The sequence below is a fragment of the Ostrinia nubilalis genome, chromosome 18 (assembly GCF_963855985.1).
Source record: "Ostrinia nubilalis chromosome 18, ilOstNubi1.1, whole genome shotgun sequence".
Lineage (NCBI taxonomy): Eukaryota > Metazoa > Arthropoda > Insecta > Lepidoptera > Crambidae > Ostrinia > Ostrinia nubilalis.
Window position 1 is genome coordinate 9,055,813 of NC_087105.1, and position 18,179 is coordinate 9,073,991.

Below are 18,179 nucleotides of genomic sequence, written 5' to 3' on the forward strand. Positions count from 1 at the left end.
TCAGGACTTTAGTCGAATTAAAACCCCGGTTGAACGTGATATAGCCGCACTAGAATACGATGCTTTTTTGCATAATCGCAAGACTTCGTTCCAGTGTCGACCGAATGTTATCACGATGTATGTGGCCCAGGGGTTACCGTAGCCGCTAAGGTTTGAAACTTCTTGCTTAAAATATTGTAGTCTTTGGCATAGACTACGACGGTAGTCATGGAGATAGGAGTTTGTTATCTCGTGTCAGATGTAAATGGTGAAAAGAAAACTCATGATTCGTGTTATTTTTATGCAATATGTAGGTATTTTATAAAAGTGGAACCCCGAGTGATCTCCAAAACCCATTCTATTATTATATACGATTCGGCTTCGATATCTATAATACAATAGGAGTTTATTTCATGTGTCAGATGACAAGGGTGGAAACAACCTACGATTCATGTTGTTTATTTACGTGCAATATGTGGGCATATTATAAAAGTGGAATGCCGAGTTGTATTTCTAAAACTTGTTCTATTTTATTTTATACTATTTGGCTGCGACTCGGCGTGACGACAATACAAAACATTTTTCGCGAATCGGTGTTCATACATTCACACAATACATTAGACGCCATGTTGTCATAAACGACATATTATAAAATCGCTGTGATTTAATATTCTTAATCATTAATTTTATGGCAAGTGTCCATCAGGAATCATTGTTCTTACACACAGAATCGTATTATTTCGCTTTCGGGTAGTAATATGTCAAAATTGTTGGTTCTTAGGCGAACAATGTATGGAGAACGAACATTGTCCTTTCTTTCGTCCGTCGGTCGTCCGTCTCGTCACTTCAGTTGTGTGCGCCGCAGTGTTGTTCTTGATACGGCAATTGCCGTAATATACGGCATTCAGGCATCTTAGGCACCATAAATACGGTATACGGCAGCACTTTGATTACCGTATCAAAATATACGGCAATTGAGTAAAGTAGAGTTTTATGAGTTTTTCATGAGTTTTTAGTAAACAAAAAATAAATATTTCGTCTAATGGAACGAAAAAACTTGTAAACCATAGATGAAGTAGAAGCGCCACGAAAAGAAACGCCAAAAATGCAACCTTATCTCTGAGATTTTAATGTCTAAAATCGTTATTTTCTCATTTTGGTAGATTCTTCACTTTTGTTCGGGTAGGTTCTTGGACTAAATTATTCAAAACCTTAAAAAGTGAAGAATAAAAAAAGTAAGTTTAAAAGTAGTATACGCATAGTACATAATACATCACTTGTATTTTTTTTTAAATTTAAACTTTCCAAATAAAGATTTTATACAATACGGCAATTTTCTTAGTTTTCCTTAAAAATCCGGCAATTTTAGAATTAGAATACGGCAACCCTAAATTTGTCAGGAACAACACTGGTGCGCCGCGCCAGTGTCAGTCAACTGTTAGTTGCTGATGCTTCGCCAGCCTGTTGTCATTGTTTATTCTCGCGCAAGTGTATTTATTGTGTATTTAGCGCAAAGTTACTTGTATTATTGCTATTCTATAGATTAAACTCAAGGTAAGTACTGTTGCAGCAGGTCGTGTTCGTGTTCATGTAAGTATAATGAATGTAGGTACAGTCGCGGAATGAAAAGGTTCGTCACCTTAGTGTCGGTTTTCGCTTGCACCAAAGAGTCAAACCTGCCAACCTAACAGTGCAAGAAACAGTGCTGCTAACATTTAAATAAATATGACGTTTGCTGACGAATAAGGTTTTGCTTGTTTATTTTTCTATCCCATCAGTGCAATGCAATGATGACATTGACCAATTGACAATAGTTTTTTTTATTTAATGGCAGGTTGAACCAACAAGAAGGTTTTAGTTTATCAATCATAATAATCTTCTTGACAAGATAAATCGTCAAACAACTTTGATCTGAATAATTTTGAACTTTACTGACTAACAGTTAAAGATTATTTTCTCTAATTTGAGATTATTCTGTAACATAGTTTCAAAAGGTAATATGTGCTCGCGATTCGTTGAAGGAATCAATTTGAAAACTGACGAACCTTTTCATTCCGCGACTGTACATAAGTCTACGTCATTTAGCGATATTAGATCTTGGATGTATGTAGGTACTTAATTATTTGTTTTTATATATTACCCGACTGCGATGAACCCTAAAGGAGTGTTATGTTTTCAGCTCGTATCTTAAGGGTATTGCAATTTGCAATGCATTCTAACAGTAGTAAGCGATTGTTAGGGCAGGGTGGCATACGACCACGGCTTTCCTCTGAACATCATTACATATATATCTGTGTATAAAAATAAAAATTGTATGTAAGTTGTCTACTTAATAGATGATAAATATTAAATAGTTTGTTGAGAAGAATGTCTGTCAAGAATATTTTCTTTTTCTATACTTTTTAGAGCGCGACGCGAGCTTTCCATAGTCGGGGTGTTTTTTTTTTGTTTTAGTTATTAATATTTTTTTCTTTTTGTAAAGCGAACCTAACTCTGTGATTTGTTACCGTGGAAGAAATGGACTTTATGTAATCGCAGCATATAATAGGTGTATTGTATTACATTTAATAAATTTATCTTTTACAGAAAAAAATCATGTCACTGCCTCCAAAAAAATTATCTGGTGCTCAAAACTTAAAAAGAAAACGGAAAAAGCAAGAAGAATCTGAGAAGGCAGCTAAATTATTATCGAAATTTTTGAGACCTGAGAAATCATCTGAATCGTTATCATCAGAACTAGTTCAACTCCACCACGCAACGGAAGAAGACCTACTTAATAAAAGTTCTTCAGGCGAAGCTCATGAAGATGAAAAACAACACATTCAAGAAGATTTACCTGGTTCTCTATATTTTCGTTGTTGCTAAATTTTCATTCACTTTCCAAAAAAATACCTATTGGTGTTATTAGACTAGCAGCTTCAAGCGTAATTTCATTTTCCAACTAGTTCAGTGGCCAAAATCATAAACATGCTTAATTTAATTTGGCGTATATTCATTTGTCACTGCTAGATATAGGTCTCCCCCAAAGCATCCGACAACGTCCCGTCTTGCGCTACCGCGACCTTCACCAGGTCATCGGTTGACCCTGAGGAGAACCTGCCCGCGCTGCGTCTTCCGGTAGGGACATGGGCGCCACTCAAGAATTCCAATTCCATTCTATCCTATCCTGAAGCTTAAAGACGTCCTCCAATTCGGTCTACAAACGCCAAGCACAGTAGCAAGTGAACTATGTAGTTGGAATATGAAATTACGCTTGAAGCTTTTAATACAAATTATTCCCTCACCTCGTTCGTTTCAGTTAGCGAAATGTTCATAATTCATAATTTTTTCGTCTGGACTTACTTTTTCTGTATTTATTTAGGTATTCCAGGAACCTCTTCTGGATTTCAAAATATTTCGGAAGAAATTATATCCGATGTACAATCATCATCATCTCCTTTTAGAAAAAAAAAATATGATGATATTTCAGAATGGCCATTCATTGACTCTGCGACAAGAGATGAAATAATTACTGAAGGCCCTGTAAGTAATCAAATGAGTAACGAAAACTACCCAAGGAAACTTGACGGTCGTCATTTTTCAAATATGCATTTTGAAAGAGTAATGCCAAATGGGGAAACTTTCAAAAGAAGATGGCTCGTGTACTCTAAATCTGCAGATAAAGTACATTGTTTTTGCTGCCGTTTATTTAATACAAATCCCCAGTCTAGATTGGGAAAAGAAGGATTTGACGACTGGAGGCACTTATCAACGCGTCTCAAAATTCACGAAACATCCTCAGATCATCGACGTGCTGTGAACAATTGGATAGAAGCGTCAATTAGATTAAAGAACTTCAGTGGAATAGACAAGCACTTGCAAAAGCAGATTGAGAGTGAGAAAACACGATGGGTTGCTATCCTCGAACGAATGATGTCAATAGTATTTTTCTTAGCAAGCAATAATTTATCGTTTAGAGGGAGTTCTGGAGCGGAAACTTTATACACTCCTAATAATGGTAATTTCCTGGGTTTAGTGCAGTTACTGGGAAAATTTGATATTGTAATGATGGAGCACCTTCGTCGTGTTGTAAATAAGGAGACTAATGTCCATTATTTTGGCAAACGTATTCAAAACGAGTTAATTGGCTTACTTGCAAGTGAAGTCCGAAATAATATTTTGTCTATGGTAAAATCAGCTAAATACTTCTCTATCATACTGGACTGTACTCCTGATGTAAGCCACGTTGAACAATTATCAGTAACATTCCGTTTTGTCGATACTAATGAAGAAGTCGAAGTACGTGAGTGTTTTGTTGCTTACAAGCCGGTAAGTGACTCTTCGGGAGCAGGACTTACTGGAATCTTTCTAGATACAATTGTGCAAGAGTTTGACTTGGACATGAACGATTGTCGCGGCCAAGGGTATGATAATGGAGCGAATATGGTAGGAATAAATAAAGGTGTCCAAACCAGAATTTTGAATCAATATCCTCGAGCATTTTTCAATCCATGTGGTTGTCACAGTTTGAATTTAGTGATAGCTGATGCAGCGAAAACTTCCGTTAAATCAGTTTCTTTATTTGGATTTCTCCAAAGACTGTTTGTTTTATTTTCCGGATCAACAAAGCGATGGGAAGTGGTATCCAAGCACATTGAAGGGTTATCCCTGAAAAAAGTTTGCGAAACTCGCTGGGAGAGTAGAATTTCTAGCCTTGCTGCTGTTCGCTATCACTACTCTTCAGTTCGTGATGCCCTTCTGAATCTTCATGAAGAAACAAATGACTCAGTCGCTGCATCAGAGGCCTTGTCTCTAATTCAATACATGGAGCAATTTGAGTTCATAGTTACAATGGTGGCTTGGTATGATATATTGTTTCAAGTAAACATTGTAAGTAAGGCTATGCAGTCTGAATCTATGGATTTACCAAATGCGTCGCAATTGCTGAAAAACTGCTCAGAATTTGTGAAACAGTACCGAGACTCTTCATCTGCTCTAATAACAGCTAAGGAAATAGCATCTCAGGCTGAGATAGACCCAATTTTTAAGGCTGCCCGATCCCGAAGAAAGAAACGATTATTTGAGTATGAAGCCGTAGATGAGACACCATCTGATCCTGAAGAATTGTTTAAAATGAACGTTTTCTACCCTATGATTGATACAATTGAGAATGCCTTAGTCACTCGATTTAAACAACTATCAATATTCAATGATACATGGTCATTTTTATACAACATGAAAATAATTCCTGAAAGATCCATATTGGAAAAAGCCTGTAGTGATTTGCAAATCAGTTTAACAGATGGGGAAAAATGTGACGTGTCTGGTTGTGAATTGGTTGAGGAACTTATGAGCTTGAACCCATTAATAAAAGATCTTCAATCAGCAGAGCCACTTAAAGTTCTCCAACTTATTAAAAAGAATGATTGGCAGGATATTTTCCCAAATGTGTGGACAGCACTTCGCATCTTGCTGACTATACCTGTAACTGTCGCTAAAGGGGAACGAAGCTTCAGTAAATTGAAACTTATAAAAACTTACCTACGTTCTACTATGTGTCAGGAAAGACTGTCAGATCTTGGAATCTTGTCCATAGAAAATGCTATTGCTCAGAAGCTAAATTATTCCGAATTAATAAAAAAATTTGCAAGCGCAAAAGCCAGAAAGGTAGCCATTTAAGTTTTTCATTAAAGTGGTTGTTGGAAGTTTTTTTTTTTAAGACTGTATGTAGCCTATCAGTTTGAATAAAAGTTGTGAAACAAAATTATTACTTAACTGTTTTTATTTCTCATCTGTACAATTTGCCTCAGCAGGGCATGAGGGTAATACAAGCGGGATTGACGTCATTTTTTTTATTGCGAATGAGCAGAACAACTGCTATGACAAGCACGATAGTCATCATTGTACTTGCCTCATATATCTATAGTAATTTGGCAGATCTAATACTAGTAGGTAATCACGGATAAAGTAACTACATAGTATAGGAACAACTCGGGGCGCCATTTTGAGATTTTGCACCACCTAAAACTTTTGCTAGGGCCGCCACTGTAAAAAGGTGTAGCATGTACCCTTGGTACACCTTTATAACCACAGTAAATATAAATGATGTGGCTTTGCGCAAAAGAGAGATTTCAAGAAATCTAATTTATTTTAACAGTCTTACTTTCGTGGCCGAATACGCGATTCCCTTATAACAAGGGAACATGGCATATAATGGACAAATTAAAATGTTCCTTGAATAAGCTATCCTGTTAATTTCAGCTTTATATTACGACTTATAAGAAAGTTATCGAACTGCAAAAAAATATCAGGAATTCTTCTACAAGCCGACCAAATTATAAAGGTTACAAAAAAGCGACCGTTCCATACATCAACTCCAGTTTTAAATCCGTTGACATCTGCTGCATCTGCCATCTTTTTGGTTAGAAGACTCTTCCATCTTGCAGCGTAGACCTTTAGCTACAGACCTTAGACAGTATTTTTGTGAAAATTCTTACGCATGGTGGAGGAAGGGACGCTCTAGACACTCAAGTCTACAAGGAGTCACATCAACTCCAGTTTTAAATCCGTTGACATCTGCTGCATCTGCCATCTTTTTGGTTAGAAGATTCTTCCATCTTTCAGCGTAGACCTTTAGCTACAGACCTTAGACAGTATTTCTTTGAAAATTCTTACGCATGGTGGAGGAAGGAACGCTCTAGACACTCAAGTCTACAAGGAGTCACATGAACTCCAGTTTTAAATCCGTTGACATCTGCTGCATCTGCCATCTTTTTGGCTAGAAGATTCTTCTATCTTGCAGCTTAGACCTTTAGCTACAGACCTTAGACAGTATTTTTGAAACATTCTTACGCATGGTGGAGGAAGGGACGCTCTAGAGACTCAAGTCTACAAGGAGTCATATGAACTCCAGTTTTAAATCCGTTGACATCTGCTGCATCTGCCATCTTTTTGGCTAGAAGATTCTTCTATCTTACAGCTTAGACCTTTAGCTACAGACCTTAGACAGTATTTTTTATTATTTATTTGTGTCAGTGTGCTCTTCTAAAGAGTGCAAGACGATTGTATGTAGGTACTATTAAAATGTAATTTTAACTCATTGGTTTTGTCTCATATTTGAGGAATGTCCCATAGTACATTCCTCAAATATGAGACAAAACCGAAAACGAAGACTCTACTCATGATACATAATCATGAGTAGAGTCTTCGTTTAAAAGGATGCGAACGATTTAAATTTCAATAGGTAGACAAAATTGATAATTCTTAATTATCAAAAATTTAAGCTTTCTCCAGTAACACTGATATTATTATACTGTGACTCATCAAAGTCATCATTGTCAAAAATATTGACAAATCGCGAACTGTCACGGCCAAAAAACTGACACGCGTCCGTCCTCCGTAAGCGCCACCGCGCGACTGATTGAGATTGTCCAAGCCGTCATGGACGATTTTTTCCACATTTTTTAACATAGTAACTAAATAAGACGCAATATAAAAATTTCATCCGTTAAAAGCCCTCAAGTTATTTCTGAACTTTAGTTTAGTAAAAGATTTAGAATCTCAAATCGCTTATTTTAAAAATAAAACCATAAATAGAAAACGAATAGAGGTAACTTTGGGAATTTATTCTATCGAGTCAACTTCATCAAATCGTGTTTCCATCCGTTAATAGCCCTAGAAAATATCCTCAACTATGCCCATTAAAAATCTTAGCCTTTAATTTTACTGTTTAGTACCTCAAAAATGAAAAATGAAAACCTCATTTTCGCCATTTTCTCTGCTACCCGGCCTTAAGTCTCACGGTTTGATATAGGTACTTTTATATTATCTTCGGCTCCTTTAGCTCTAGTAAAATAGTACAGGTAGCCTTTAAAATTCAAATCAAGAGTAGGTAGGTATTATTTGTAGTTGGTAATCTTCGTTCTAAGTTTTAGAAAGGAAAATAGATAGCTTTTAAAAGTTTAAACTAAAGCTTTAATCTCTAATGCAACAAAGAAAATTATACTGTTCGGTTTTAGTATGTCTTTACTATGGCGTCGACCGATCACCCCCTTGACGCTGATTCACCTCCGTAGTAATTCTACGAAATACACGCCTACTACGTTGTAGTTAGTAATTATTATCCTTATGACAAAATATTTGCATAAACACTTCATTCAATCGCGAACTGATTGACATACTACGTACGGAACGTAAACGTTCTCACGTTGAGCAAGGTTAAATTTAATTTTATTTTTATATTTAAATTCTGTCATTTTTCAAATTATTCCATTTTCAACACCCAGCAAATTCATTATTAATATTTTTTGTCTATCAAATTCTACAAACTATGAATTTCTTCATCAAATTTTTAAGAGTCAGTGCCTAACTAGCTACTTTTGTCTCAAGAATGTGCAGTTTCCAAGGAATTCGACGAAAGTTCAAGTCGAGCGCCTTATTAAAAGCGAGATTGGTATCTCAAATGAAGACCGTTTTTTCAATTTAGACTTTTAGACGCACGAATGGCGTATTAAAGGCAGACAAAGGCGAGACTGGCGGAAGTTGGACGCGGAAAATAGTGCTAAGGCATGCAAATCAAGTTAATTGTTACTATCACGGAACAACTGATAACATTGTTACGAAATAGAACGATAAGTTTCATATACATTAGTTATTACTAATTAGTCTGACATAAAGTTAGTATACCTAGAATATAATTTTATGGTCTAAGATAACGTTTGAGTGATATACTGTTCTTCAATAAGATATTATCAGAATTTGATTGAGCTATGACGTTGGAATTTCACAATGTTTCAAAAAGTTTTCTTTAGATTGTTAGGTTACTTGACGTGTCTACTGACTTCTAACTCTAAAAGGTTACGACAAGTCGCAGTCAATCTTAAAATTTGTTTAAGGGTCAACAGATCCCCGTAATTATCCGCCCGTCCTTGAGTCGAGAATGATATTTGGGGGCGCGGGGCAGAGAGATGAGGGGCTTTGACCCCGTAGCCCGTACCCGTAATCACGCCCGCACAGGCCCGGCGATCCTTGCTATCCTACATCGGCTCGAAACAGGGATGTTAAGGATATGAAGTTTCGGTTATGGATACGGTTACGGATATTGAGAATAATTATCGGTTACGGTTGCGGATATGAAATCATTTCGGATTATCCGAAAGTTCCGGATAATTTCGGTTACGGATATTAATATTATAATCATCATGTCAGCCATAGGACGTCCACTGCTGAACATAGGCCTCCCCTAATGCTTTCCACGTTGATCGATTTGTTGTTTCTCAAATCGATCAATATTATAATTACAAGTAAAAAAATGTAAAATTCACGTACCTAGTCACTTTATGTATTATGTCGACACCTATGATAAAGTTAGGCGGGAATAAGATGGTGCCAGGGAAAGTCAGACAAGTAACATATATTTAAAAATATTAAGATTTAGACTCCGCCTTTATCCGAAACTATCCGAAACTTTTGTACCGGTTTCGCTTACGGATATTTTTTATTTCGGATAACCGATAGTTTCGGTTACGGTTACGGATATTAACATCCTTGGAATAAACTGTTCTTTTATTCATGCCCACGCGGACGCCTCGGGTTTTAAGCCTCTACCATTTAATGGAAATGCGGCAGAAGCAATTTTAAGTGACCACAGCGCGGGCCCGTCATATGTGCTAGCGGCTTGATGTTCCCACCCACTCCATTAATTTTTGTCTACGTTGTAACCTTTTAGATAGATTGATAATGTTCAGTAAACTATGGCAGTTTTGAGTGTTATAATAATAATGATATCCCGTACCTAATCAAGTTTTAGACTCTTCTTCTAGGACTATGAGATGAGACTATCAAAGCCTCGAATTTTTCTTCAAATAAAATATTGAAATTGAAACAATTTCTTGCCTTGAATTTAGACTTGAGTTGGAGGATGGGTTTAGCGTTGATAAACAAACAATAGTTTTAAGAGTGTAATTTAATCTTCGAAGTGCATACAGTAAATAATATGGTCTATTCTATAAATAAAGTGTACGAGTATAATAGAATAAACGGGGTCATCTCATAATTATGTCAATAGATGCGTTGTATCATCAGGTTATGGGGCAAGGTGTAGTTAGATACAGTGCCCTAGTTCAGAAAGAGGGACCGATAACTTATCACAGTTACGATCGATAAAGCACTCCAGCCACGCACACGAAGTACTTACTTGTTGCAAAATCGAAAATTAAAAAAAAAAAAATATAAATTATTTTCTATCATAATAAGTAAAATTTTATAAAAAAAAATAAAACCGACTCCAAAAAACCTACACTAAAACGTAGAAAAATAATTACTAATTACCTACTTATTTATTAGGACGAATTATTAATATTTATGTAGGTATACCATGATTGATACTTCTGGAGTCGGTGCCAAAATTATGAAACATGTAAAGTTTGCCTGCACCGACTCCAAAAGTATCAATCATGGTATACCTACATAAATATTAATAATTCGTCCTAATAAATAAGTAGGTAATTAGTAATTATTTTTCTACGTTTTAGTGTAGGTTTTTTGGAGTCGGTTTTATTTTTTTTTATAAAATTTTACTTATTTCTTGCTTTTAAGTTAACTAATTATTACCTTGATGTTACCACTGAAGGTAGGCAGTACACTGAGACCAAAAAAAATTGGTTCATAATCGGCGGAGATATTGCGTATAAAAAAGTTCATCCCCAATTTTCCACCCTTGGGGGTGAAATATTTTCTTCAAATTCGCATGAAACCACCCTTTTGATAATACCTATTCAACAAAAAAATAATCGTTCAAATTGGTTTATAATCGGCGGAGATATTGCGTATAAAAAAGTTCATCCCCAATTTTCCACCCTTGGGGGTTGTTTTTTTATTATTAAATTTAAATGGGACCACCCTTGAGGTATTACCTATACGCCGAAAAAAGATTTGTTCAAATCGGTTCATGATTGGCGGAGTTATCGCGTAACAAACATAGAAAAAAAAAAAAAAAAAAAAAAAAAACATACGGGTCGAATTGAGAACCTCCTCCTTTTTTGAAGTCGGTTGAAAAGGGTCAAAAACGAAGAGATTGAAACAATACCCTAGCTAGTTGGTTTTTAAGTTGGATAATTTACATTTCCCTAAAATGATATTATGCCTACTTAGCAAAATAACATTAGTTAGGTGGATATTCGTTTGATAGGTTCATAGATCTAAATAGGCACCTTCTCCTAAACTTATGAATTAAAAGTTCCCTCGGCCGTTAAAAGATTAATAAAACATATTGACTGTCATCATCTTTGCAACGTAAAACATTCACACGAATTAAAAAAAATCTCCAGGATTTTTTCTTGTTATCATAACTTTTTTATCATCAGTATTTTCCAAAACACCGTGGGTTGGTAATTTCGTTAATGAAATGTGCCTCACGCGAACAACAAGTTATCGAGGCAAAGGGTGACATCTACTCGCATTTTGAGTGATTGCTGCCGGTCAGGAGATTCGGTGATGATTTATTTGATTATTTCGCAAAAGCTCTTTTTCTTGATGGCACTCTATTCTCCCTTATACCAATTTGATTAACGGTGATAAAGCGAAGGGTCATTTCGACTGCAGTAATTTTTCTTTTGGGATGTTTTGTAATGGTTACTTATAATTTTTAAATTATTCTTAACATTTTATTTATTAAGGCAAATGTATGAATACAGCCTAGTCTTCGGCTTTAAAAATATTTCCATTTCAACGTCGCACTTTGTTGTCTTTCGAAGCACTTCATGGTTTTTAAGTTTTTTAACCCATCCAGTATTTTACAGTTACTGGTCAGCATCATTTGATTTCAATAAGAGAATGATACATTAGTCCTTCCTCTCAACACAGGACCATCGCTTGCGTAAGTGTGAGTGCATCGGCCGGGACCGGTTCGGGCCGGTGGCGATAATTTACCACTAATCTTGACCCACAGCTGTCTCCGACCAGTTTTCGGTTGGATCTCGTGTTGTCCTATCAAAGTAACCAAGTAACATAGGTACAGCGGAAGTTGTAGACGCAGACGTGGGTAGGTGTAAAATTGTTACATGGTATACTTGTACGATTGTGGCCTTGACTAATGAAAATGAATTAACAAATTTATTTACTACTAACAGCATTTAGAATCGAATCTTTATGAGCTTTCATGCAGATGCTAATTTCGCTGTAGTTTTAATGCGCTCCCGTTGCTTAAACGACTTTCATCTGAATTTTGTATGTAGAGCCCAATATTGTAATGGTAGATAAAAAATCCCATACCAATTGTTGTGAATTTATCTTTCCAACTATAAAACCTATGGGTCATTCCATCGTTTCGGGTGTTACGTTCGTACACACATATTCAACAATTTCATGTATTTTGAAATAGTATTTTAATAATGTTAGTGCCTTAATCTGTCCGTTTTTAGTTGTTTTATCTTAATAATAAAGTTTGTACAGCTTAGAATGTACGATAACAAAAATATGAGTCGAAAAGTGTGCGTTTCGGGCGTTACGAGATTTGGCCTCTATGTTCTGACTGTTGCTGCATTTACTCGAAATTTAGCGAATTTTCTTTAGGAATCATACCTAAAACTTACAGGACTTCTAAAGTATGACATTTACAAACCATGTAACATACAATCACTGTTAAATAAAACGTTTTACTATTTTTTTATAAATTTTTTCTTTGTTTCGGGTGTTACAATGGTTCTGTTTCGGGTGTTACGAGTACGAAAACTCAACTCGTTTTATCGATAAAATCGGTGTTTTATTAGTCTCTAGGTACTACAAAATAAGGAGTACAACAAATAAACACAAATAGACCGAATTGTGGTTTGAAATTACGAAGCAGCTTTTTATTTTAAATATACAAAGTTCAAGTTTAATTTTTCCTCAGAATATAGCTTTTTCTATTGTTTTTGGCTTGAAATAGCATTACTTTAATTTCTAATTACGATATTTATTGGAAATGTCAAACATCGACACTTTTTAGCAATACCTTAATTTTAGTGTTAAGTCAACATTTCAAAAAAGTCTTAAATTGAGTAATATGACTCCTTTTCCGATGCCAGCGCTAGTGGGAGGTCAAAGGACCCTCACAGTAATACTTTTTCACTTCTCCAAGCAATATACACACATTATCGACATATAAATAAAAATGTAATACCCGAAACGTTTCGGGTGTTACAGTTTTGAATCAAGAAAGAAACATACTAAATTAGTATCATGCTCAGATGGTAGTTAGTATTTGAAATCATTACTACCATGACCTTACTTTTACCAAATATTGTTACCCTAATCCATGTGTAAGGTACAATAATAAAACAAATACCTGTTTTTCTGTTTCGGGTGTTACATCGCCGAAGTAACAAGAAAACACACTTAAAACTTGATGATTATCCATTTTTTTGTGACTATGACGCTATCTACCAATACTATGATAAATACCCTCGAATCATGTAGTGGCAAAACGTTTCACAGATTGATAGCTTTTTTTAAATCGTATTACCAATAATTAGAGAGAAAATGATCATTCAGACAGTTGACTTAAGTATAGACTTTGAAGACTAATAACTTAAAAATTACTTGATTCTTTCAGTTTTTTTTTGTTGCACATTATAATTTGGAATGTTTACTTTCAAAATTCATCTGATTTAATGCGAAAAGAACATATTTAGTTTTTCACCCTCGGTAACATTTGTCATGGAATGACCCCTATGATAATTATAATAATACATTGTAATCTACGTAACTGGCTGACTCACGGGGTTTTAAAAAGCCTACTTATTGGGTTATTTGAAAGTAAACATGATTTGCGATAACTCAACTAACTACAAGAGTTATCAAAATACCTAGCTTTTAATTGTGTTTGTAACAATGAGATTTTATATGAAATTATCAGAAAATTTAACGGCTGCGGTTTGTGGTAGGGCATGCATTATTATTATTATCATCATGACTAAAATTGTTGACATTCATTAAGATAAGTTTCGGTTGGCGATAAAATCGTTTATCTAAATAGGTCATTACTGAGGAGGCTCGTTACTTAACGAATCCATTTAATTACTCAATCCGTTATCGATAAGTAACTGAACTATGGGAGAGCTATACAAATTCCTAATATAGGTACATAATAATTTTTATACGCGAAAGTTTGTGAGGTTGTTTCTTACTTACGCAAAAATGCTATCAAAATAACATGTAGGTCATTATTTAGCAATTTTCAACGATATTCCTCTATTTTGAACTTTTTCTCCGTTTGTTCCAGTGCTGCGGACAGTGCGGACTCACCAATACTGGAGGAGGCTGGCGAAAGCGGCTCCGAACAGAAACCAAAACCACTGGTCAAATATGGAGAACTCGTCATACTCGGGTAACTACAACTTTATCAAAGCTTAGACATCTGCCGGCCTAGAATCCGCGCCAAGATGTATCGTTGATTTTTGGCGACAAATGTATGGGTTTATGGTCTAAATTCGATAAAAGTCCTCTATAAAACAATGGCGTGCATCTTAGGCTTTCAGATTTTGGTCCATCCAAACTAAAAAAAGTCTGAGGATAAAAGGGTCCAGTATAAGATTCAGAAGTAGGACGTGTAGCCCCATTATATTCCAAGCACCGCCAAAACTATTTTTCGCTTAGATCTCTTCGTGGTCGCACAGTGGTCAGCGCTTATATGCCAGCCAAGGGGTGGAATTCCCTTTCAAACTGTGTACTCAAACACCTATAGCTATGATACCAATGCAATGCTTTCAAACCACGTGTGTATGAAATTATGAATGAAACATGCTTGCTCCATCAAAATTCGCATCTGAAACTCCCAGTTGATAAAAAGAAAAATTACCCGTAATTCACATCTTTTTGGCGAACGTTCGCGGTTGGGCCATTCACAATGAATTGTGAAGATAAATAAAGGAAAACAAAAATACAATAAACAAACTTGATTCATAGTTATTTTAAGATAACAGTGTTTCATTACAGGTTGGTAAAACAGGTCGGGGATAGCAACAGCTGTCAAATTATTTTTAACATTGGGTTTTTTGGATTGTGGTTTTGTTACGTACTCGTATGTACGCACGCACGCACGTACCGTAGATATGTGTGTACGCTAGCAAATCAACTTACCACAAAATTATGTATTACCCCAACGGATTTTGAACTTCGTGGTTTTTAGATAAAGCTTAAAATCAGTTGTGGAGTAATTTTGTGATAACCAATAGGCGCGTCCTAATATCTTGTGATTATTTCGTTCAAGTGCCATTATTCTTTATCTTTTCAAAGTCATCCATTGATTAGTAGGTATGTACTTTGAATGGCCATTCATGGCAAATGAAACAAAAGCAATTACGCCTCTGGGAAAACCAATCGGCTGTTTATATTTCATTCGCGTTGGATATTGTAATATTTGTGTAAGTGGCGTTTATTTACTAATGGTCATGTCTCCTTTGATATAGTCGTCAACTAAATAAATCTAAATATATTAAAAAAAAAACAATAAATTAGGAGGATAAATTCCAGGCAAGGTTACAAAAATAAATGTTTACAAATAGAGTATATTGATTAAGCTTTGAACACCTATGCGCGAATGTACTTTCACAAAAATGATTGTTGTTACGTTCAATATTTCAAGACACATTACCCAGATTACGAATTAACAAAGAAATAAGTTTCATAATAGCTGTATTTAACTAGAAGTAATTTTAACAAAATAAAGCATGAAATAACATTTGATAACCCTCAGTCTTATTTCTTGTAATTTTTTTATCATAAACTTATTTTTCTGACAGCCCCAACTGTTGGTGGATTACAAAGAAAATCTGTCCCGACACAATACACAATGTGTTGCAACTCGATCATAAGTCAATCATTATTTCTGACCAATCAGAGTGACTAATACTTATCAGAATTAATCGTGTCATTATTCTCCGAATATAATATTTGTCAGCAAAGAATCTGGTATCTAAATTAAGTCCGAACTCCATAGTTATCTAGGCCACTATATTTGTAACTAGCGATTGCCCCCGGCTTCGCTTGCGTGGGTGTGTCGGTATGTCACAGAAAATCTTTGGCACGCATTCTGCTTCCAAAAACTAGGCTCATAAGGAAAGAGTTTAGATAGCTCAATAACTATACTGAAACCCTTGAGAAATGACAAAACATTCCCCCCCTGCATTTATTTTGGAATAAAAGATACCTAAGGTAGGTACTCCAAGGTAAAATTTATATTTTTGCCAAAAATTCTCAAATACTTGATCTACTTAACACGTAACAATAGAGATACATTAATTTGCCAGTATTTGATTTGGAAATAGAAAAACTGTGGTAAAAAAAACTAATCTTGGCCAAGGCAGAACCAATCGGTTGAACCGCAAATTGGGTTAGTTTTGCAAGCCCTTATTTGTTAATCTGCTATTGAAGCCACTTAGTTTATCAATTATCTTTAGTACAAATAATACGTGACCGTTTGTAATATTGGGGTCACGTACTTACATCCTTTTTGGGAAGGCATTCATTACAATGATCTCTACCGACCCTAAGTTAATGTTTATTGAATTTAACAGGTATTTTATTTTATTTGCTTTTTGTTAAGGTTCCGTACCTACCCTTTTTAATGGGACTATACTTCCGCTGTCTGTCAGCAGATATGACGAAATATTGTGATGTTTACGGACTGTGAAGCGGCATCGTGTGCGGAGCCGACTCGAACTTGACCAGTATTTAGTTAAACATGCACAGCGATGTAAACACGATCTCTGATGAACACCGATACCGCCGCAACAATAAAATGAGCCTGCATTCTGCGTACGCTCGCACGCGCCTATATTGTATAGTTTTATGGCCAGACGTTTCCTCGGATAGTTTCATAGTTTAGCGCTCACCAACGATTGTTTCCTTAGAAAATTGCAGCTTTCACCCGCTAAAAGCGGCCATCGCAAGATAGCAAAACCCGTTCGAGTCGATCTCCCGTTGAAGCATTCCTTTCGATTTCGTACAGACTACGTCACTAATGTCACAAGGCAGACCTCCTTTTGTTTTGGCAAGGACTTATTTGTTTTAAACACTAGCTTCTGCCCGCGCCATTGTCGATTTTGGTGTCATGGATTTAGGTCCCAATTTTTGTGCTGAATCTTAATTAAATACGCTTTAAAAAAGTATGTAACATAAATTACGCCTTAACATAAAATAATCTATCCGCCAGTGAAATTTCTGTCAAAATCGGTCCATCTGTTTCGAAGGTTAACAATTTAATTAACAAATCGCTGTTGATTTGTTTTTTGCGCAATTAGTAAAAATCTGTTATTTTGACACTTCTGATTTATGTACATATTCCTAAAGTATGCAGATTGGGTGTCGACTGTCACGATTAACCTGTTAGCTAACTGAGTTTGTTTAACCCGTAATTTATTTTTCAAATGGTAATCTCGTACAAACCGGTACAAACCAGTGATGAACCGAAACTCACTGGGTTTTTTTACAAACCGCGACAGAAAGCGTTAAAAAACCTAAGCAAATTGAAGGTGTAGTATTGAAATTAAATTTAGCTCAAGTACCAGAGGTCAATGCGGTCAAGTTCACGTAGGCGAATCAAGCCGTTACGTCACGCTCGGTCAATTCTAAAAATGGACGCTTGCTATTATTTCCACTCGCTAAGCCTTACAATCTCTTTACTAATTCAACATTTATAGTTGGTAAAAGCCAGATACTACAACGTGGTTTGAAGAACAACCTTCAGCGGTATCTAATACATCATCATCTGTTTTGCATTCGGTTCTTTGGACTACATTTTATTACTTTTGGACGTTGGTTGAGTACTTGAGTGCTAACGTAAATATTGCTTCCGCTTATCGTTATCTATGCACGTAGCTCGAATAGTTTCGTATGTTCGTCACGTAATTATGCACATCAACTTGCTGAAAATGAAAATTTTGCCAAATAGTTTTGAACCTTATTTTGGAGGAATGAAGTTCCAGATCAAGTTCAATCCTTCATTGGTAGGTGACCTGCTGCCGACTATATGGTGGATTTTACGACAGCGAAGAATTTATTAGGCTTAGGCCTGGTTTCAGACAGCGATAATCGCACGGTTGCTGGGCAGTTCTCGTACATTTGCATCAATCCGTAACTGCATGTTACCGCTTCAGTGCCTCGACAATGAGAATCACCCAGAAACCGCGTGGTTAATTTGACTGGACCAGGATTTATCCTGTCAAAATCTCAAAGTACCCAGT

General features: G+C 35.8%; 1 protein-coding gene and 1 long non-coding RNA gene across 2 annotated transcripts in view; both read left to right on the forward strand.

Annotated features, from left to right (window-relative positions):
• Positions 1-18,179, forward strand: part of LOC135080704 (protein pellino) — a 99,295-nt gene that overhangs the window by 13,265 nt on the left and 67,851 nt on the right. The window contains exon 2 of the mRNA XM_063975417.1: positions 14,219-14,323. Within this exon, the coding sequence (XP_063831487.1) occupies positions 14,219-14,323 (105 nt within the window). The remainder of the gene's footprint in view (positions 1-14,218; positions 14,324-18,179) is intronic.
• On the forward strand, positions 1,903-5,728 carry LOC135080700 (uncharacterized). The gene is made up of 2 exons (XR_010259058.1): positions 1,903-2,818; positions 3,341-5,728. It is a non-coding gene; the product is annotated as an uncharacterized LOC135080700 (long non-coding RNA).